This window comes from Rhinoderma darwinii, chromosome 4 (assembly GCF_050947455.1).
Source record: "Rhinoderma darwinii isolate aRhiDar2 chromosome 4, aRhiDar2.hap1, whole genome shotgun sequence".
NCBI lineage: Eukaryota > Metazoa > Chordata > Amphibia > Anura > Rhinodermatidae > Rhinoderma > Rhinoderma darwinii.
The window spans coordinates 80,589,969-80,606,791 of record NC_134690.1 but is presented as its reverse complement, the minus strand read 5'-3'; the positions used below and the strand labels follow the sequence as shown (position 1 = coordinate 80,606,791).

Genomic DNA, 16,823 nt, shown 5'->3' with positions numbered 1-16,823 from the left:
CCTGTACCCCATTAAGTTCAATGAGAAAAAAAACAACTGAAATATTATATATCATTGACCTGGGGGACCTGGCTGCAGGTTCATGCAGCCATAACTACGGAAAGCATGAAATAGCGACAGCTGCCCTCAATTCACTGTACTATGTTTTCTCTTCAGAGTGCTGGGCTTGTGGAAATTGTCCAATGTGTGGCTGCTCTCTGGATTCTCTAAACGTGCCTCAGCTTAATTGAAAGGCCTCATCCTATGCACAAAATGCTGAACCAGTGGTCGGGCAGCTTGAACCTGCTGACAAGTTGTCTTTAAATTAACTGCTCATAAAAATAAGTTATCGTTTTTGAGGCTATATAATGTAAATGTTCTTCTTCCGACTTTTGTTGGCAATACAATCAAATTCGCTATCGAAAATGGGACGCACGTAAGACTATTGTACTGATAGAAATGTTTATCAGTGATTTTAAACCACAGGTGTGTTGGTGGTTTGAAAATGTAAATTCACATGTGATGGCTTGTGCACTCCTCACACCACACTGAAAAGTTCTTGCGTGAACCAAGCCTAAAGAGGTGGCCATAGACGTAAAGATTATTAACAATCTGACAGGTTTTACCTACGATATTAAAGAGTCTCTGTCACCAGATTATAAGTGGCCTGTCTCCTACATAATGTGATCAGCGCTGTAATGTAGATAACAGCAGTGGTTTTTATGTTGAAAAATATCATTTTTGAGCAATTTTAGATTTATGCTAATTAGTTTCTTAATAGACAACTGGGCGTGTTTTTACTTTAGACCAAGTGGGCGTTGTACAGAGGAGTGTATGAGGCTGACCAATCAGCGGCATACACTTCTTATTGTTCCAGCCCAGCAATGAGAAGTGTATGACGCTGATTGGTCAGCGTCATACACTTCTCTTAACAACACCCACTTGGCCAAAAGTAAAAATACACCCAGTTGGGCATTAAGAAACGAATTAGCATAAATCTAAAATTGCTCATAACAAAAACCACTGTTATCTACATTACAGCGCCAATCAGATTATGTAGGCGATAGGGCACTTATAATCTGGTGACAGAGCCTCTTTAAGCAATGAGTTCTGACCAAGAAAATCTGCTATCAGAAGAAATTCATTGTTCATGCTTTCAATTGTTAATATCACGGGAAATATTAATTTGTCTATGCTTTTATTCCCATCAGGAAATAAATCGATAAAATTTGAACACTCAGATTGGGAAAGAATATTTACATCTATGACCAGCTTAATAGATGAACTTTCACCACGAAGAGGAGTAATAAATACAAAAAGGTGTTGCAAACAAATGAAAATGGAACAAAATAAAATGTAAAAAAAAAACGTGAAGCAAACTTTTTCTCTGTTTTATTTATATTCAGGTAAAAACATGAACCTGATGAAGTAGATTATTGCAGATCTGAGAAATCAGCACATAGAACAGGACATGGAGAACATTTGCTTTCATTGTCAAAACATTTCCAACCCTCCCTCCCGAACTAGACCCAGAAAAAAAACAAAACTTAAAAAATAATAATAATCTGAAGAAAGAAAAATAAACAGGGCATTAAACGATTATTTTTTTTTTATACTTTTTAAAATATACATTAAATTGAAATGCTATGGCTGTATTTGGATAAATACAGGCCAGCCAAGTTTTTTTTTTATTTTTTTATTTTTACATTTTAAACAAATCAAAAGAAACAAAAACACCACTCAGTTCTTTATATACTGTGTAAACAGTTTTAAAGTATCCTGGAAAAAGGCCAGTACAAACCATCAATTCTCTACCTACTCTCATACCATCAGCACCAAGCGTTTCTGTAGCTGGTCGGTAAATGGGCTCTCTGATAGATGTTACAATATGTTCAGAGGCAGGGTTGCTGCTGCAACAGAAACTAACAAGGAGGCTGCCTGCCATCAAGTCTGCACTCGCAGGAAAACTCAATTGCACATTAGAAGTAATTAGGAAGGCGGTGTCAAGTGAGAAAAATACACTCAACTACATAACTAGATTTGTCAAAGAACAGGCTTTGCGATTCCATGTCCCTGTTTGCAGAATCTGCTTTGAGATGGGAACAAGTGGTGGAGGGTGTTGACTTTAGCTTGATGGATATACACACAGACTGGGATTTTTAAACTGCACAGCAATATTTATTTTTTCCAGCTTCAAAAACATCCCTTTTTTCTTCCTTATAGACTGTTTTTCTTTAATATCCCTCCTCTTTTAAAGTCACACGGCAAAGCAATTTAAAAACGTCACTCTTCAAATAAAGGATAATTTAAGCAAATGGAACAAAAACAAAAAAAACTTTCTAAACAAACTTATGTCATGTATCTTTCAAGCCGATCAATTTTGGACATCCAGGGGGCTGTTTAATAGGACTAGTAGGTGTCTTCATTTTTGTGTGTTTGTAGTAAGTAATCTGCATTGTTTTTCTCTATAATAAGGCAGAGATTGTAGCCTTGACTCTGGTGACACGTTTAGAAAAGTAATCATGATTTGTCATCATCTTAAGCAGGGTCCGTGGTAAGTCCCATCGGATCAGGAAAGGTGGAATGACTGTTGTCCTTCGCGTGCAGCAATTAACAGTTTCTCACGCATTATCTCAATGCTAGAATAGTCTGGCAGCTTAAGGTAGTTGACGCAGGTCATAACGGAGGGCAAGAAATCATCTGGGTTTTCAGTGGATTCAAAAGTCTTGCGGACTATGGTGAGTGGAGGGTTCAAGCTCCGGAAGCCTATAATAGAGACGTAAATACATAAACATTATACACACATGAAATGTGAACCTGGCCTTCGCTTTCGTTCTTTAGCAGACTGGGAAATAAGGATCAGACAGGTTGGATTTCAACCGGTCATATCCTGTGTTACCAACGAAAAAAAGAGAGCCACTTTTCTCTCACGATCTAGTGAAGTAACACATGCATTCAGATTTAAATGTATGTCAATCGGGCTGACTGCCACCTCATGTCTAAAGCCGGCTTATGGCGTGTTAGATAACACTGAACAGGCCTACGCAAACCACCAAATGACAAATTTCTGATCAAAAGGCTCCACTGTCATCAGAATTGCATGTGTAGCCATAGCTAGTTTGATCGCAGCAGTCATCCTCACACCTCTCGTATTCCAAACCAAATCTTGTTCATTGTAAACTCTATGATAGTTAGCCAGATAATTGTACAATGGAGTATATATTTGAATTCTCCAAGTCCTTGAGTAGTTAAAGAGCTTGTGCATGGGTTTTAAAACAATTTAAAACAAAAAGCAGCAAATATTCTAAAACATCAAATCAATGAGTACTCTGTTTACAGGGTGCACGTGACCGGTACAGCCGAGCAGTGACGCCAGCATGTATGGCACGTCATTACTGGCAGCCTGTAAACAAAGCTCTGAACTGCCGGAACACGTGCACTCGATCGGCAGCGGATTGAAGAGGTTAGTACGGATTGTTTTGTTATTTTCAAACCTTTGAAGCTTCCCTTATTTATTTCCCAAACTCTTGGACAACCCCTTTAATATTTAAATACGTATCATGAACAAGCCAACAGTCAGTCATTCTCCTGTATTTATGACTGAACAGTTGTGTTTTACTATAATTTGTTAGTTAAACGAGTAAAAAGTAGAGTTTCACCTCCAACTGGCAGTCTTGGGCTCCCCGTCACAAACTGGAGGAAAAGTCTCTGTTGCTCATGGTCAAAACTACTGAGGATTTCAAAGAGATATTTCACAGCTCGACTGCAAGAGAATAGGAGGATACATTATAGCAGGGTTCTAATGGTTGAGTTCAATATTGTACCATAGAAACAATAATTTAGTTTTGCTTTTTGGCCTGATCTGCTGACCTATCATGTGTATATCCATGGTCAGGCCTACAGCACTCCATCAGTGTCTTCACATCCCAAGGATCAGCCTTACTGCCACAAAGAAGTTGATCCAGCTGTTAAGAGAACAATGCTCATTTAGAATCATATACAGTTCATTACTACTCAACCAATATGTAATAAAATGTGTTGCATTAGAGCATGAGTAACAATACAACAGCGCAATTACGAATTGCATGTAGATTACAATGATGCAATTGTACAAATCTCTTGTTATTATTTTATTATTATTATTATTATAATAAACAATGAACCAATAGTGTGAAAACAAATAAAAAGAACAAAACTACTGAAAAGGTCATCAGATGAACACAATACCACATGTAATAGTATAACTTGAGTAAAAAAATTTGTATAAAGCAAAAATGACAAACCTCCTCTGGATAGAAATACTGCAGGTGATTAAGTGGGAAGACTGATTCAAAGCCATCTCTAAAGGAGTCAAACTGTCTGGAGACTCCTTCATTTAATGCCCAATAAATTACAAGCTGCAAAGAAACACAGAAAGATGCATGTAATCGTCAAGTTACCATATGCCCGGGATGTCGGCTCCTGCCGCAATGACCTGCCAGTGCCCCCCACTGGTAAATGAGACAAACCAGCAGGACCAACTCCATACTGCGCTACCTTTCAATTACATCTAGCCGGGAAGAAGCATTCAATGCAAAAACTTTTCATAGGGTTTAATTTATCCCTTGATCTTAGGAAGGGTAAAAGGAACTGCAAAAAATGGATGCAAGATGTTCAGTAGCGAACACTACAGCTCTGCCTTCTTTCATTTATCTGAGGAGGAACATATGCAAACCACCCTACGTTATGAAGAAGTTTTAGGCTAAATTTGCGGATACCACGTTGTCCTCATGAAGAAAAATTGTAATCCGCACTGTTTCAGGACTAGTGGATTGTGGAGTCCTGCGGGATATACTAGACATTTCAGGCTTAGGAGATGATGACCAATGGAATGACTGATAGCAAGTCCAAACACACGTCTGCCCTATGATCCCTAGCATTTTTACAAAATGTGTGCGAACAACATTAGCAGCTTTTAATATGCTTTCCACTGAGTTATTTTTAGCATTTCAAAGCGTATTTAACCTTTCAGGGGACTTTTCAGAACAAGCTGTCATATGTGTGTTTACGAGGAATAACACGATTTCTGGGCTTTACTTTGAAACAGATGCTAAAAAAATGCAGAATACAAGTCAAAGTTTTTCCAACGTGATCATAATTCAGCTATAATGAGCGTTTATAAGAGTTCAGGAGATCAGACAGACTGGGTGAAGAGCGAGCAGCCAATGCATTACACTGACGGATTTGACACACAGAGCTGCCTGCAACGTATGCGAATCAACGCAAGCAAAACGTAACATAATTCCCTATTGAGGAAGTCTTTTTTTTATTATCCCAAAACCAAATGAATGCAATATAAAAACCAAAACAAATCCCCCCCCCCCCCCCCCCACACATTTAAAGATGTTCATACCCTCTAAGGCTAGGATTACACAAGCAGTTTTCATGCAGTTTTTGGAGCCTAACGATGTAGCTCACACAAACGAAAGGAGACGTATTCGTCTTTTCTTTATACTTTTCCTTCCTTTTCGATCCACTTCTCGCTTTGGCTCAAGAAAAAACTTTGCAAAAAACGGTATGATCTTGGCCTTATTGGAGTACACGCCTTAATAATTCAATTATCGTGTCGGACGAGCGAGGACACATCGGCACCAGAGGCTACAGTTGATTCTGCAGCAGCATCGGCGTTTGCAGGTAAGTCGATGTAGCCTCTGTCGCCTGGTGCCGATGTGTCCTCGCTCATCCGACACGATGCAGGACCTGGGGCAGGAAGTGACGTCACAGCGTGATCTCTCGAGAACACGCTGTGTGTCTGCACTGCCAGAAGCTAGGTGGTAACGAAGAGAAGTGGATGATGCTGATTCGTCAGCATCATACACTTCTATTCACAACGCCCAGCTAATAAAACAAAGTAAAAACGCCCAGATGTTACACACACAATACACGCCCAGTTGGACATAACTTTAAACACGCCCAGTTGTACTTAAGAAAGGCTCATTTGCATGAATATAAAAATGGTCATAACTTGGCCAAAAATGCACGTTTTTGAAAAAAAAAACAAAACGTTACTGTAATCTACATTGCAGCGCCGATCTGCTGCAATACGAGATAGGGGTTTGAAAATCTGGTGACAGAGCCTCTTTAAGTTCAGGTATAATGGAAAAAGGTATCATTACTGTATGTAACTTGCCACAATATATTTCATTTCTGTGATAAAAGGCAATAAGCCCTTGAAGTGGCTAATTTTTATGGCATCTTGGTTTGAAGAAATGTATCATGGATAGCAGAACCAAATTATGCAGCAGCGGCATCCTATTACAGTACCATGCTGGAATTCATCATTGAGCTCTTCAGAATGACCCATTCTATCACAAACGTGTGTAAATGAAACTGCATGACTAGGTGCTGGATTTTATACACCTGTAGCAATGGGACTAACTGAAACACCTGCATTCTATGATTAAGAGGTGTCCCAATACTTTTGTCCATAGTGTATGTCACTCCAGTGCTGGATTCACATCTATACTGCTCATTGCTGCTGTATGATCTTCCCCATGCTGATGCAGCATATATACACATATCCAAAAATCAGGCAGCACTCCAGAGGTATGCAGCAAAAACGTGAAGGTGCTTTATTAATCTCTCAGTCAGAGGCACCGGACTGATGTAAAGCGCCTTCACGTTTTTGCTACATATCTCCGGAGTGATGCCTGATTTTTGGATCTATTCATTTGGGTCGTTTTGGTCGTGACCCTGGTGGGCTTGCATCCATCTACTATTTTTTGACTGTGCGGCTGACATTTTTTTGTATTTTTATTTACATTATAATATAATAGAGGAGAATCCAGCTCTCATATCTCTATATGTGTGCGGTGTATAGAAGACATGATAGCAGTCAGGCTCCGCCCACTAGCTCAGAGACCAGTGAGAATCACAGAGAGCCTGCACAGGGGAAAACTGATAAATAATGCAGAATACAAGTCATATAATGGCCAGAAATACAGAAATAGTGTTATTCCTTACGTGCACACACGACAGCTTAGTCTGAAAAACGTATCTGAAAAATTAGGCAAGCTGGAAAACAATTACTTTGTTCATATAAGAACTCTGGTATTCCGGTTCTTGTTCAATTGTGTAGCGAATGTAGATTTATTTCTTGCTTGTGAACCTCACTAAGAACAGAGACTCCAATATTTACAGGGCTGCAGAATAACATAAGACATAGGGCAAGAACTTCCCATCTACAATATTACACTTATTTTAGCTTTGAATTACGTTACCTCAAACTCCATTTCACTTACCCGTACATATTCGTCCAGATTGTGAATAGTGACGGGAACATCCTTCCCTCCTTTCTTCAACTCGATATTGGGAAATCCTGGTAGTGTAAAGTCCAGTCCCAAGTCTTCTATAGAGCAGCCATTCATATTCAAACTTTCAAGTGCAAATTGCAGACTCTCTTTGGTCTATTATAAAGCATACATATGATCATTAAAAACATTGAATTTAGTATAACAAAACACTTAAATAGGGTTTCTCACTTCTTCGGAAACCTTGTGAACTAATAAGGAAACAAAAATATATAGAACTTCTCCCAAATTTATGTATCTAAATTCTCTATTTTAGCGACAAAAGCTCTGGCCATTTAAGAGGTGAGCCACCTTCAGGGATCTCCACACGCAGCGGAGAGCAGTCAGACTGTTTCCAGACCTTCCTGCTTCTGAGCTGGGAGAGCCGACTGTGCAGCATGTGTACACAGTGAAGATCTCTGCTGCTATTTTACTGCATTACAAACTGGAGTTAAAATGGATTATAAATGTATTTGGTTTTTAATAGACTTGACAAAATAGTCCAAGTTGTTCGTGAAATTAAAAAGAAACCAAAAACCACAAAAATTAAAAAACCTGGTTAAAAAACAAAACAAAACACGTTTTGAGTGTTATAAAATCTCTAAATTAGCTCTGGTCAAACCCATGAACTTCATAAGTGACAATTAGCTGAATAAAGTCCCTGTGTGCAATGTCACATGTCAGTATAAATACACCTGTTCTGAATGGCCCATAACTCCGCAAGAATGGAAACGTTTTGAGTTTATCAAACAGCCTATGGCAAAACACATAGATTAAGGTTCTCTGGTCAGATGAGACTTAAATTGAACTTTTTGACCATCATGGGAAACGCTACGTGTGGCGCAAACCAAACACTTAGTCACCGCAAGAACACCATTGCCACAGTGAAGCACGGCGGCGGCTGCATCATGCTTGTGGATGCTTTTAGTTTGAAGGTGTAAAATATTTTTTTACTGTGACAAAGTGCAAATAAAATGGCGTCGGCTGTGTGTTACAGCCGACACTTCCAGGCAACGAGCGGAGACCCGCTCGTTTAACCCGTTAAATGCAAAGGTCAATAGCAACCACAATATTTAAATGACTAAATACAGGGGGGGGGGGGCAACCCCTCCTGTAACATTCCAACGGTGCCGTTGGTTGGCATGTTAGCCTGATGAGGCCCCCTGGTCTGTCATCTTTGCACTCCTATGAAGCCCTGACTCCGGCAGGGCTTCATAGGAGACTGTCATTATCACGATATACTGCAATACATTAGTATTGCAGTATATTGTTTAAGCGATCCAGCGATTGCTGGTCCAAGTCCCCGAGGGGGACAAGTAAAAAAAAACAGTAAAATAAAGTTTTTTTAATAAATAAAAAAAAAAGTTAAAAAGCTAAAAAAAAACTAAAACAAAAACACAATTTTCCCTCAAGGAGATATTGTCGCTGCAGAATTTACATTGTCTGTTAACTTTGGACATTATCTGCATTTGTCTATGAGTTCCAAATTAATGAATGCTCTCTCACTGGTGGATCTGAGAGGGGCCGGCCGGCGAAAGACCACGACACGCAGCGTCAGTGTTCAAACAGTCTCTGCCCCCAGGGGCAGGGACACTCCGCTTTACAACACCCACTTGGTCAAAAGTAAAAACACACCCAGTTGGGCATTAAGAAAGTCATTAGCATAAAGCTAAAATTGCTCATAATTTGGTGAAAATAGATTGTTTTTCTAAATAAAAATCACTGTTATTTACATTACAGCGCCGATCTCATTATGTAGGAGATAGGGCACTTATAATGTGGTGACAGAGCCTCTTTAAACAGCAAAGATAAAACTGAGGAGAGCTGCAGTGTAAGATACTGGACGTAACTCAGTGAGAAAGCATAATATATTTATCATAGTTCTCTAGAATTGCTCCAAAAGACAGAAAAACAGCATTTTGGCGACAAGACACTTCTTAATCCTTTACAAGCAGCTGTGTTGTCCTCCTCTAGCTGGGCTGCAACATCCACAAGAAAATCTTATTACACGGCTGATAAAACAACAATATTCTGAATGAGGTAAAGTTTAAAGGCTATGGGCAGATTTTTTTTAAATTAAAAGGCATGTATTTTTATATGAAAAGGACTTTGAAACTTAAAAAAAAACAAAAAAAAACAATTACCCCTTTCGCTTCTATGTCTTAGTGTATAGAAGCTTCAGAATCCCGTTCAGAGTGCTAGACAAACTGTTTGCTGTACAGCAGCTCCTGAGCAATCTTTTAAAGTGGTATTCCCATCTTCCCTCCATTTTATTTTTCCGTAAATCTTTTTTTTGATCAAAAAAAATATATATTACACCCCTCCATTGTTTGATGTTACCCCCATGTTCCCTCTACAGAACTGCATGGTCCCACACCTCGTTCCCCATAATTTCTGCTTGAGTGGGCCGTACAAAGCCCTTTCCATTCACATAACCAACCAGTGTCACTGCTACGGACAGTGTAAGAGCTGGGGAGAGGAGAGCGCGCGCTCATCTCGTGAGAGATCAGTCTTGTACTTTGTCCGCCGAACAGGCAAGGGGGCGTGTCTCTTCTACGGACAGTGTAAGCGCTCCCCACCCCAGCTCTTACACTGTCTGTAGCAGTGACATGTCCCCTTGCCAGTTCGGGTGAAAAGATTGCAATTGCACATTCTCTCTCCTCGCTCTTGCAGTGGCACTGTCCATATCGGATTGGACAGTGTCAAAGCCACAGTAACACGCCCCCTTGCCAGTACACGCCCCATTGACTGTTCAGGGGGTTATTTAAATATCGGGCGCCAAATATAACGGAAAAAAAAATATGTAAAGTGCCCCAGGGTTTGTGCAGCCCTCCCCATTACATGCTGTACATGTATGGGGAGGTGAAAGGTTCTCTTTAATTAAAGGTCATTTTGACACAGTCCCTCTTCCGCTACTCAGGAGATGTTTAACCCCTTAATGACCAAGCTTGTTTGGACCTTCATGACCAAGCCAGATTTGTCAAATCTGGTATGTCTGACTTTATCAGAGAATAACTCTGCAAAAGTTTTGAATATCTAAGTAATTCTGACATTTTTTTCCCGCCACACGTTGTACTTTATTTTAGTGGTAAAAGTAGACTGATACGATTTGCGTAAATTAATTAAAAAATTCAAAGATTGAAGATTTTCTTTAAAAATTAACATTTTCCCTTATTTTTAACTGAAATATGTCACGTATTTACATACATACTGTACAATTTTTTTTAATTAAATATATTTCCATCTCTTTACTCTATTTTGGCAGCACTTTTGAAAAAAAATCAATAATTTTTGAGCAATTTAGAAGACTTCAAAATGTATAAAATTATTATTAAATTTGTAAGTACATTTTGTTTTCCTGCACCAAGCCAGGTTTTCAGAGGCTCATAGGTGTCAGAATGGTGGAAACCCCCACAAGTGACCCCATTTTGAAAACTACACCCATTTAGGTATTTATTAAGGGGTGTTCTAAGTATTATGATCCCACAGTTTTTTTGTAAGAATTCATGCAAAGCAGGCGTAAAAAATATAAATTAACATTTTTTCACAAATGTGTCATTTTAAAGACCGATTTCTTTGTAAAGTGAACATGAGAATGAAGAAACACACCCCAAAATATATCGCCCTGCTTCTCCTGTTTTCAAAAATACCCCCATTGTGGCCCTAATGCATTGGCTGGACACACGGCAGGGCCCGGAAGGAAGGGATATAAAATCAGTCAGAGGGGAAAAAATAAGCTGTACAGGAGTGACGGGCAATATCTTCAAACAAATGGAGGAAAATGTATCCAACTATGTGGCAAACTTGAGTTTGTTCACTAGATAGAAGAACACCTGCAGGGCTGCCATGACAAGTTTTTAGTTTTTTTCAGTGACTGGTTGTACAACGTCTTTTTAGCTCTATCAATCCCTATATGAAGGACGAATGTTCCAAGTGACGCGGTACACAATAACAGGCGCCTGCCCGGCAAGGTAGGAACCGCTATGTGCACAAAACAACGAATAGGTTAGAGTACATATAAAGGGGCAGTGTCCAAAATCATCTATAGGAACAGTAAAGGATCACTAATCCCCAAAATAATGTCAGTATTTCCAGAAGAATTGTCGGGTGTACTACTTCCAGTAAGAACCCGAACAAAACCCATGGTGTATGGATAAGGAACAGTTCGATTACTAGAGATCCTCCAAAAAAATAATATCATGCCCGTATCACGGTACAGAATTAGGAATGTAACAGCCGTATGTGGCAGGACATAGTCATAAGAAAAAGGAAATACATCCCCAATTTATTCTTGTTATCGTTGCTAAAACGCTCGACCTACTAATTCAGGTGCGGCTTAGGCCGCACGTGTTGGATTTATCTACTAATAAATGCAATGCCCACATTTTTTATTTCAAGAACACTTGTGGGGTCCATGTTCTGAATAGACAGATGTGGGCTCCTGCACAATAAACTGTATTCATTTGTGAGTGATCAAGTCCTGGATTCAATTGTCCAAGAATTGTATAAAAAAAATCATAAGGGGTAAAATTAGTTTTAAAGTCGGAAATAAATACACTTTACTACCTCCCCCTCCCCATGAGAATCCCTCCCTCCCTTGGAAAGCCAAAAATATGCATAAATGAAATTTACTCCCCAAAAAGAATCCCCCCCACCACCCCTTTTTGGTTTTACCCAAATTATATCTAAAATTAATAATTAGAAACGGTGTGGTAGGTCTCAAAAACAGGGGAAGTTGCACAGGCCTGGATTTGAAGGGCATATAGGGCATTTAAACCTGGTATCCATCCTCCTTCCATGTTTACTGCACACCCGGTATCTCCTGATATTGGAGGAAACTGAGCGTTCCCTGGGTCTTATAGAGCACATAACTATTGTAAGTAGTCATCTGTATGAGGTAGATCGCTACCTTTTTATACCAGGCCCTAGTTTTGCGTTTGACCAAGTGTGGTTGTAAGATCTGGTCTGATAGATCGACTCCCCCATGAACTTATTATAGTCCACTACGCAGACCGGTTTCCTCTCATCAGAGGTAGCTCTCCTCTCTCTCACGGACACTATGGTGTCCTCATGCAGGGTGGTCAGCATGTAAACCTCCTTTTTATCACTCCACTTGACAGCAAGTAACTGGTCACCTGCAAATGACCAGTTCTTGAGGGAAGCCGGCTATTTTTGCGCACCGTCCCACAGGCCCCTGTATTAGCAGCATGGAGGGACTTATTACACCAGTGTCCCCCTGTATAATGGTCGGTGTACACATTGTACCCCTTCTGTAGGAGTGGCACCATGAGTTCCCAGAATTTTTTTCCCACTAATGCCAATATCCTATGGGCATCCTGGGGGATTAAGGTGGCGGTCCCTGCCCTCATATATGAAAAAAACAAAACACAGGTGTAGCCCGTTGTGCTCTCGCACACCTTATAAAGTTTTATGCCGTATCGGGCTCTTTTAGAGGGGATGTATTGGCGAAACGATAGACGGCCCTTGAAGGACATAAGGTACTCGTCTACCGCTAGTTTTTTGGCCTTGGGTGTATAAATTAAAAAATGAGTCACTTAGGAGAGACTTGACATTTGACGCGTTTCCGACTCAGAGTACTTAGTCATAACATACCAGTGCCTTATCCTGTTCCAGTCTCTTTTTCTGCCTTACTATTTCTTCCAGATGATAAACAGATTTTGCCACCACTGGGTCAACATTGACCAAATCATTTGAGGCCAAGGAGGATTCCTGTCTTAACATCCATTTGTAGAATGGGAGTCCAAGAGGAATGTCCACCTATTGAAATGAACACAAAATTGGTAAGATATTTTGTAATAAAGAATTTCCCTTTCTGAAATGCATAATTTATTCAAGTAGAATAGTAATTACAAAGGAGACTTGGATTACACACAGACGTTTAATTTGCTCATAAGCGCTTACCAGTCTGAAGTCCATGATGGCTTTCGCCATTAATTTCCCAAGAAAACGGAACTTCATTTTCACTTTAGCGATATGTGCTGGTTTAGCAGTCCGACCAAACGGAAGAGCAAACAGGCCCTGCATATTGTGAATGTACTTGGTCCCTTCTTGACTTCCTACAAAGTAAATGATTTTCAGAGAATTCATGCAGAAAGTCTGCTACAGATAAGCTGGTTTTATGTAACATGAACTAAACTGAATATAAAAGGGAGGCAAAACCACAGAATTAACTGACAAATTGTACAATGTGAACACATCGCATATGTCTAGTCAGTCCAAAACCTAATTTGAGACATTACATATTTACCTTTAGGATTAGAGAGTGTGATCTCTTCACCTCTCCATAGGCCAAGGTCGGATCTTTGTAATTCCTGAGATACAAGTGCATAAAACTCCAAAGTGGGTCCCAATCCGGTTCCAACCTAAAACAAAACACAACAACAATACACAATTGAAATCTGTTGGAGAATTCTACACTTGTGTTCTACACTGTATTGGGCATATTCACACGCGGCAGATGTGTTGCAGAGATTTCAGCGACTGTCCTATTCATCTGACTGGGGCTTGGAGAAATTTATGTGAATGCTGCAGAAACAACTCCATTCAGATGTATTGAACAGATTTTCAGTTACAGATTTTTTTTTCAACAAATCCGATGCATGTAAATAGACCCAATACAGTGTAGGACACAAGTGCAAAATGGGCAGAATTTCCCAACAGATTTCAAATCAATTACATGGAGCGAGACTTAAGCACTCCCTCCTTCTTCCGGTCACTAACAAAAATTGTTGTAGGTGGCATGTAGTGTATTATGCTTGATTTTCGAGCTCAAAAGAGTGTAACCATCTTTGCAGGATTCCTACTGTTAAATAGAAAAACAGCCCTCCAACACCAAACTCTCCAGGGCCAATATGAAAGTTTTGATCCTGGCTGGTGAAGTTTTTTTTAATGTTTTTAAAGGTATGTGTGGGAAGATGTACTGTGAAAACCTTGTACAGGTGATTTTATGGAGCCATATTTCATCTTGTGATTTGATACTTCGTGGTACCTTATTTGTAGCTGCACGATGCATTAACAGGTTCCCGACCGCTGGCCGTAAATATACGGCCAGCAGTCAGGGTCTCTAAAGTCCGGCGTATAGTATATATACGGCCGCACTTCAGAGACTGTGCACGCGCGATCGCGTGCACACAGCTCTGTGCCCTGGCTGTTACTAACAGCCATGGGCACTGGGCAGAATGTCAGGGGTCAATCTTTTGGCCCCTGAACATGTGATCGCTGTGACAACCAATCACAGCGATCACATGCATTTCTGCATAGAAAACAGTGTGCACGCGATCGCGTGCACACAGCCCTGTGCCCTCGCTGTTACCAACAGCTCTGGGCACTGGGCAGAGTATCAGGGACCAATCTGATGGTCCCTGATCATGTGGTCGCTGTGAAAACCTATCACAGCGACCACATTTGTTTTATTTTGACTTTTCTGGCAGTAAATCTCCTGCCTCTTTTCTTCTCCTCAAACATTGTTTCAGTTTGAGGAGAAGAGGAGACTCGAGAGAATTGCTGCCAGAAGATTACAGTGAAAAAAAATACAGTTACACTAAAACAGTCTCTGTATAGATAGATTTCTATCTATCTATACAATCTATCTATCCATCTATCTTTTTTTCTATCTATCTACCTTTCTTTCTTTTATTCTATTAGAATAGGCAGGTAGGGAGTATATAATTATATATATATCCACATATATATAATATATATAGCAATAGCGGTTTATTTTTTTGTTAGCGGTAGTGTAGATATATATAGCAGTTAGTTTGTGTGTTTTATAAAAAAAAAAAAAAAAAAAAAAAAATTTGTTTAGTTAGTGTTAGTTACGTTATGGCGAGGAAGTTGTTTAGCGCCGAGGAGGCATACGCCATGCTGTGGTCTGAGTCGGAGACCGCATCAGAGATGGCGTCCGAGATGGAACCTGTTTTAGGTAGTGACGATGACAGCGTCACTTCAGGTTCATCTTCAGGGGACGTTGTCCCTGATGCAGTCGAAACTGCAGAACATGAAAGCGCAGGGCCAAGTAGCGCTGTAGCACGGGACAGCCTGGTCCCTCCAGTCCAGGCTCTTGTATGGGCACCTGCCCCATCTTTTGGGCCTAGAATCCACGGATTTACGGCCACTCCTGGCATAACCGTGGACAATACAAATTTTGTCCAAATGGATTACTTCCATTTATTTATAACGGACGACATCCTAAATCAGATTGTCCACGAAACAAATTTATATGCCACGCAATATATAAGGCAGAAACCTTCATCCACCCATGCCAGAGATTGGACGCCCACCAATTTGCAGGAATTAAAAATTTTTTTGGGGCTCACCCTAAATATGGGTATTGTCAAAAAGCCCTCCATTAGGTCTTACTGGTCAACAAGACCCGCCCAAGCCACCCCAGTATATTCTGCAGTAATGCCCAGGTCTCGTTATGAGACAATAATGAGGTTCCTCCACTTCAATGACAACGCACAGGCCCCCCCAAGTACCGATGCAAACCGGGATCGGTTGTTCAAAATAAGACCGCTAATAAATTCCCTGAATAATTTATTTCTGCAACTCTACACCCCTGAGCAGAATGTAAGTGTGGACGAATCCCTCCTCAACTTTCATGGCAGACTTAGCTTTCGCCAATATCTACCTTCCAAAAGGGCAAGATATGGCGTTAAGCTCTACAAATTGTGTGAAAGCGGGTCAGGATATACCACCGCCTTCAGGATTTATGAAGGGCGGGACCGCACAATAAATGTTCCTGGATGCCCCCCTGATCTTTCCACCAGCAGTAAGATCGTGTGGGAGATAATGCAGCCTCTGCTTCACAAAGCGTACCACCTGTACTGTGATAATTTTTATTCTAGTGTGCCCCTGTTTAGGCATTTGCATGCTGCAAGGACTGGGGCATGTGGTACCATGCGCAAAAACAGAATTGGTTTTCCACAGCAATTAGTGGGGAAGCGCATGGTAAAGGGGGACTCCTGTGCTTATGCATCTGAAGAATTGCTGGCGGTCAAGTTCAGGGATCGCAAAGATGTGTATGTGCTAAGCACGATTCATACCGCAGGAACAGTGGCAGTGAGGGAAAGGGGGGCAACATCGGACAAGCACAAACCAGTGAGCGTGTCCGAATATAACAAGTACATGGGGGGGGGGGTGGATTTAAGCGACCAGGTTTTACAGCCCTATTTAGTAAAACGCAAAACTAAAACCTGGTACAAAAAGGTGGCCATTTATTTGTTACAGGTGGCCATCCACAACTCATTTGTGCTCTATAAAAAAAACAGAGGCAGAGACACATACCTGGATTTCCAGGAAAAAATTATTGAAGGCCTCATTTTTGATGTTCAGGACACCCGAGAATGCCCCCAGTCTGAGGATGTCACGCGACTGACTGAAAGACACTTCATCAGTCGGATTCCCCCAACAGCAACCAGAAGCAACCCCCAGAAAAAGTGCCGCGTCTGCAGAAAAGACGGGCACCGCAAAGATTCCCGATATTTCTGTCCCTCA

The 16,823-nt window shown here is 40.6% G+C and overlaps 1 protein-coding gene across 9 annotated transcripts in view; it reads right to left on the bottom strand.

The window, feature by feature from the left end:
* Window positions 1-1,355: 1,355 nt before the first annotated feature.
* The window catches only part of TRIP12 (thyroid hormone receptor interactor 12), a 180,802-nt gene continuing 165,334 nt past the window's right edge, over window positions 1,356-16,823 (bottom strand). For all 9 annotated transcript variants that reach the window (XM_075861253.1, XM_075861249.1, XM_075861257.1 and 6 more), the window contains exons 36-43: window positions 13,576-13,690; window positions 13,230-13,384; window positions 12,921-13,085; window positions 7,260-7,424; window positions 4,263-4,376; window positions 3,850-3,944; window positions 3,639-3,742; window positions 1,356-2,745 (exon numbers count right to left, since the gene is read on the bottom strand). In XM_075861253.1, the coding sequence (XP_075717368.1) occupies window positions 2,549-2,745; window positions 3,639-3,742; window positions 3,850-3,944; window positions 4,263-4,376; window positions 7,260-7,424; window positions 12,921-13,085; window positions 13,230-13,384; window positions 13,576-13,690 (1,110 nt within the window). In that variant the 3' untranslated portion in view covers window positions 1,356-2,548. The remainder of the gene's footprint in view (window positions 2,746-3,638; window positions 3,743-3,849; window positions 3,945-4,262; window positions 4,377-7,259; window positions 7,425-12,920; window positions 13,086-13,229; window positions 13,385-13,575; window positions 13,691-16,823) is intronic.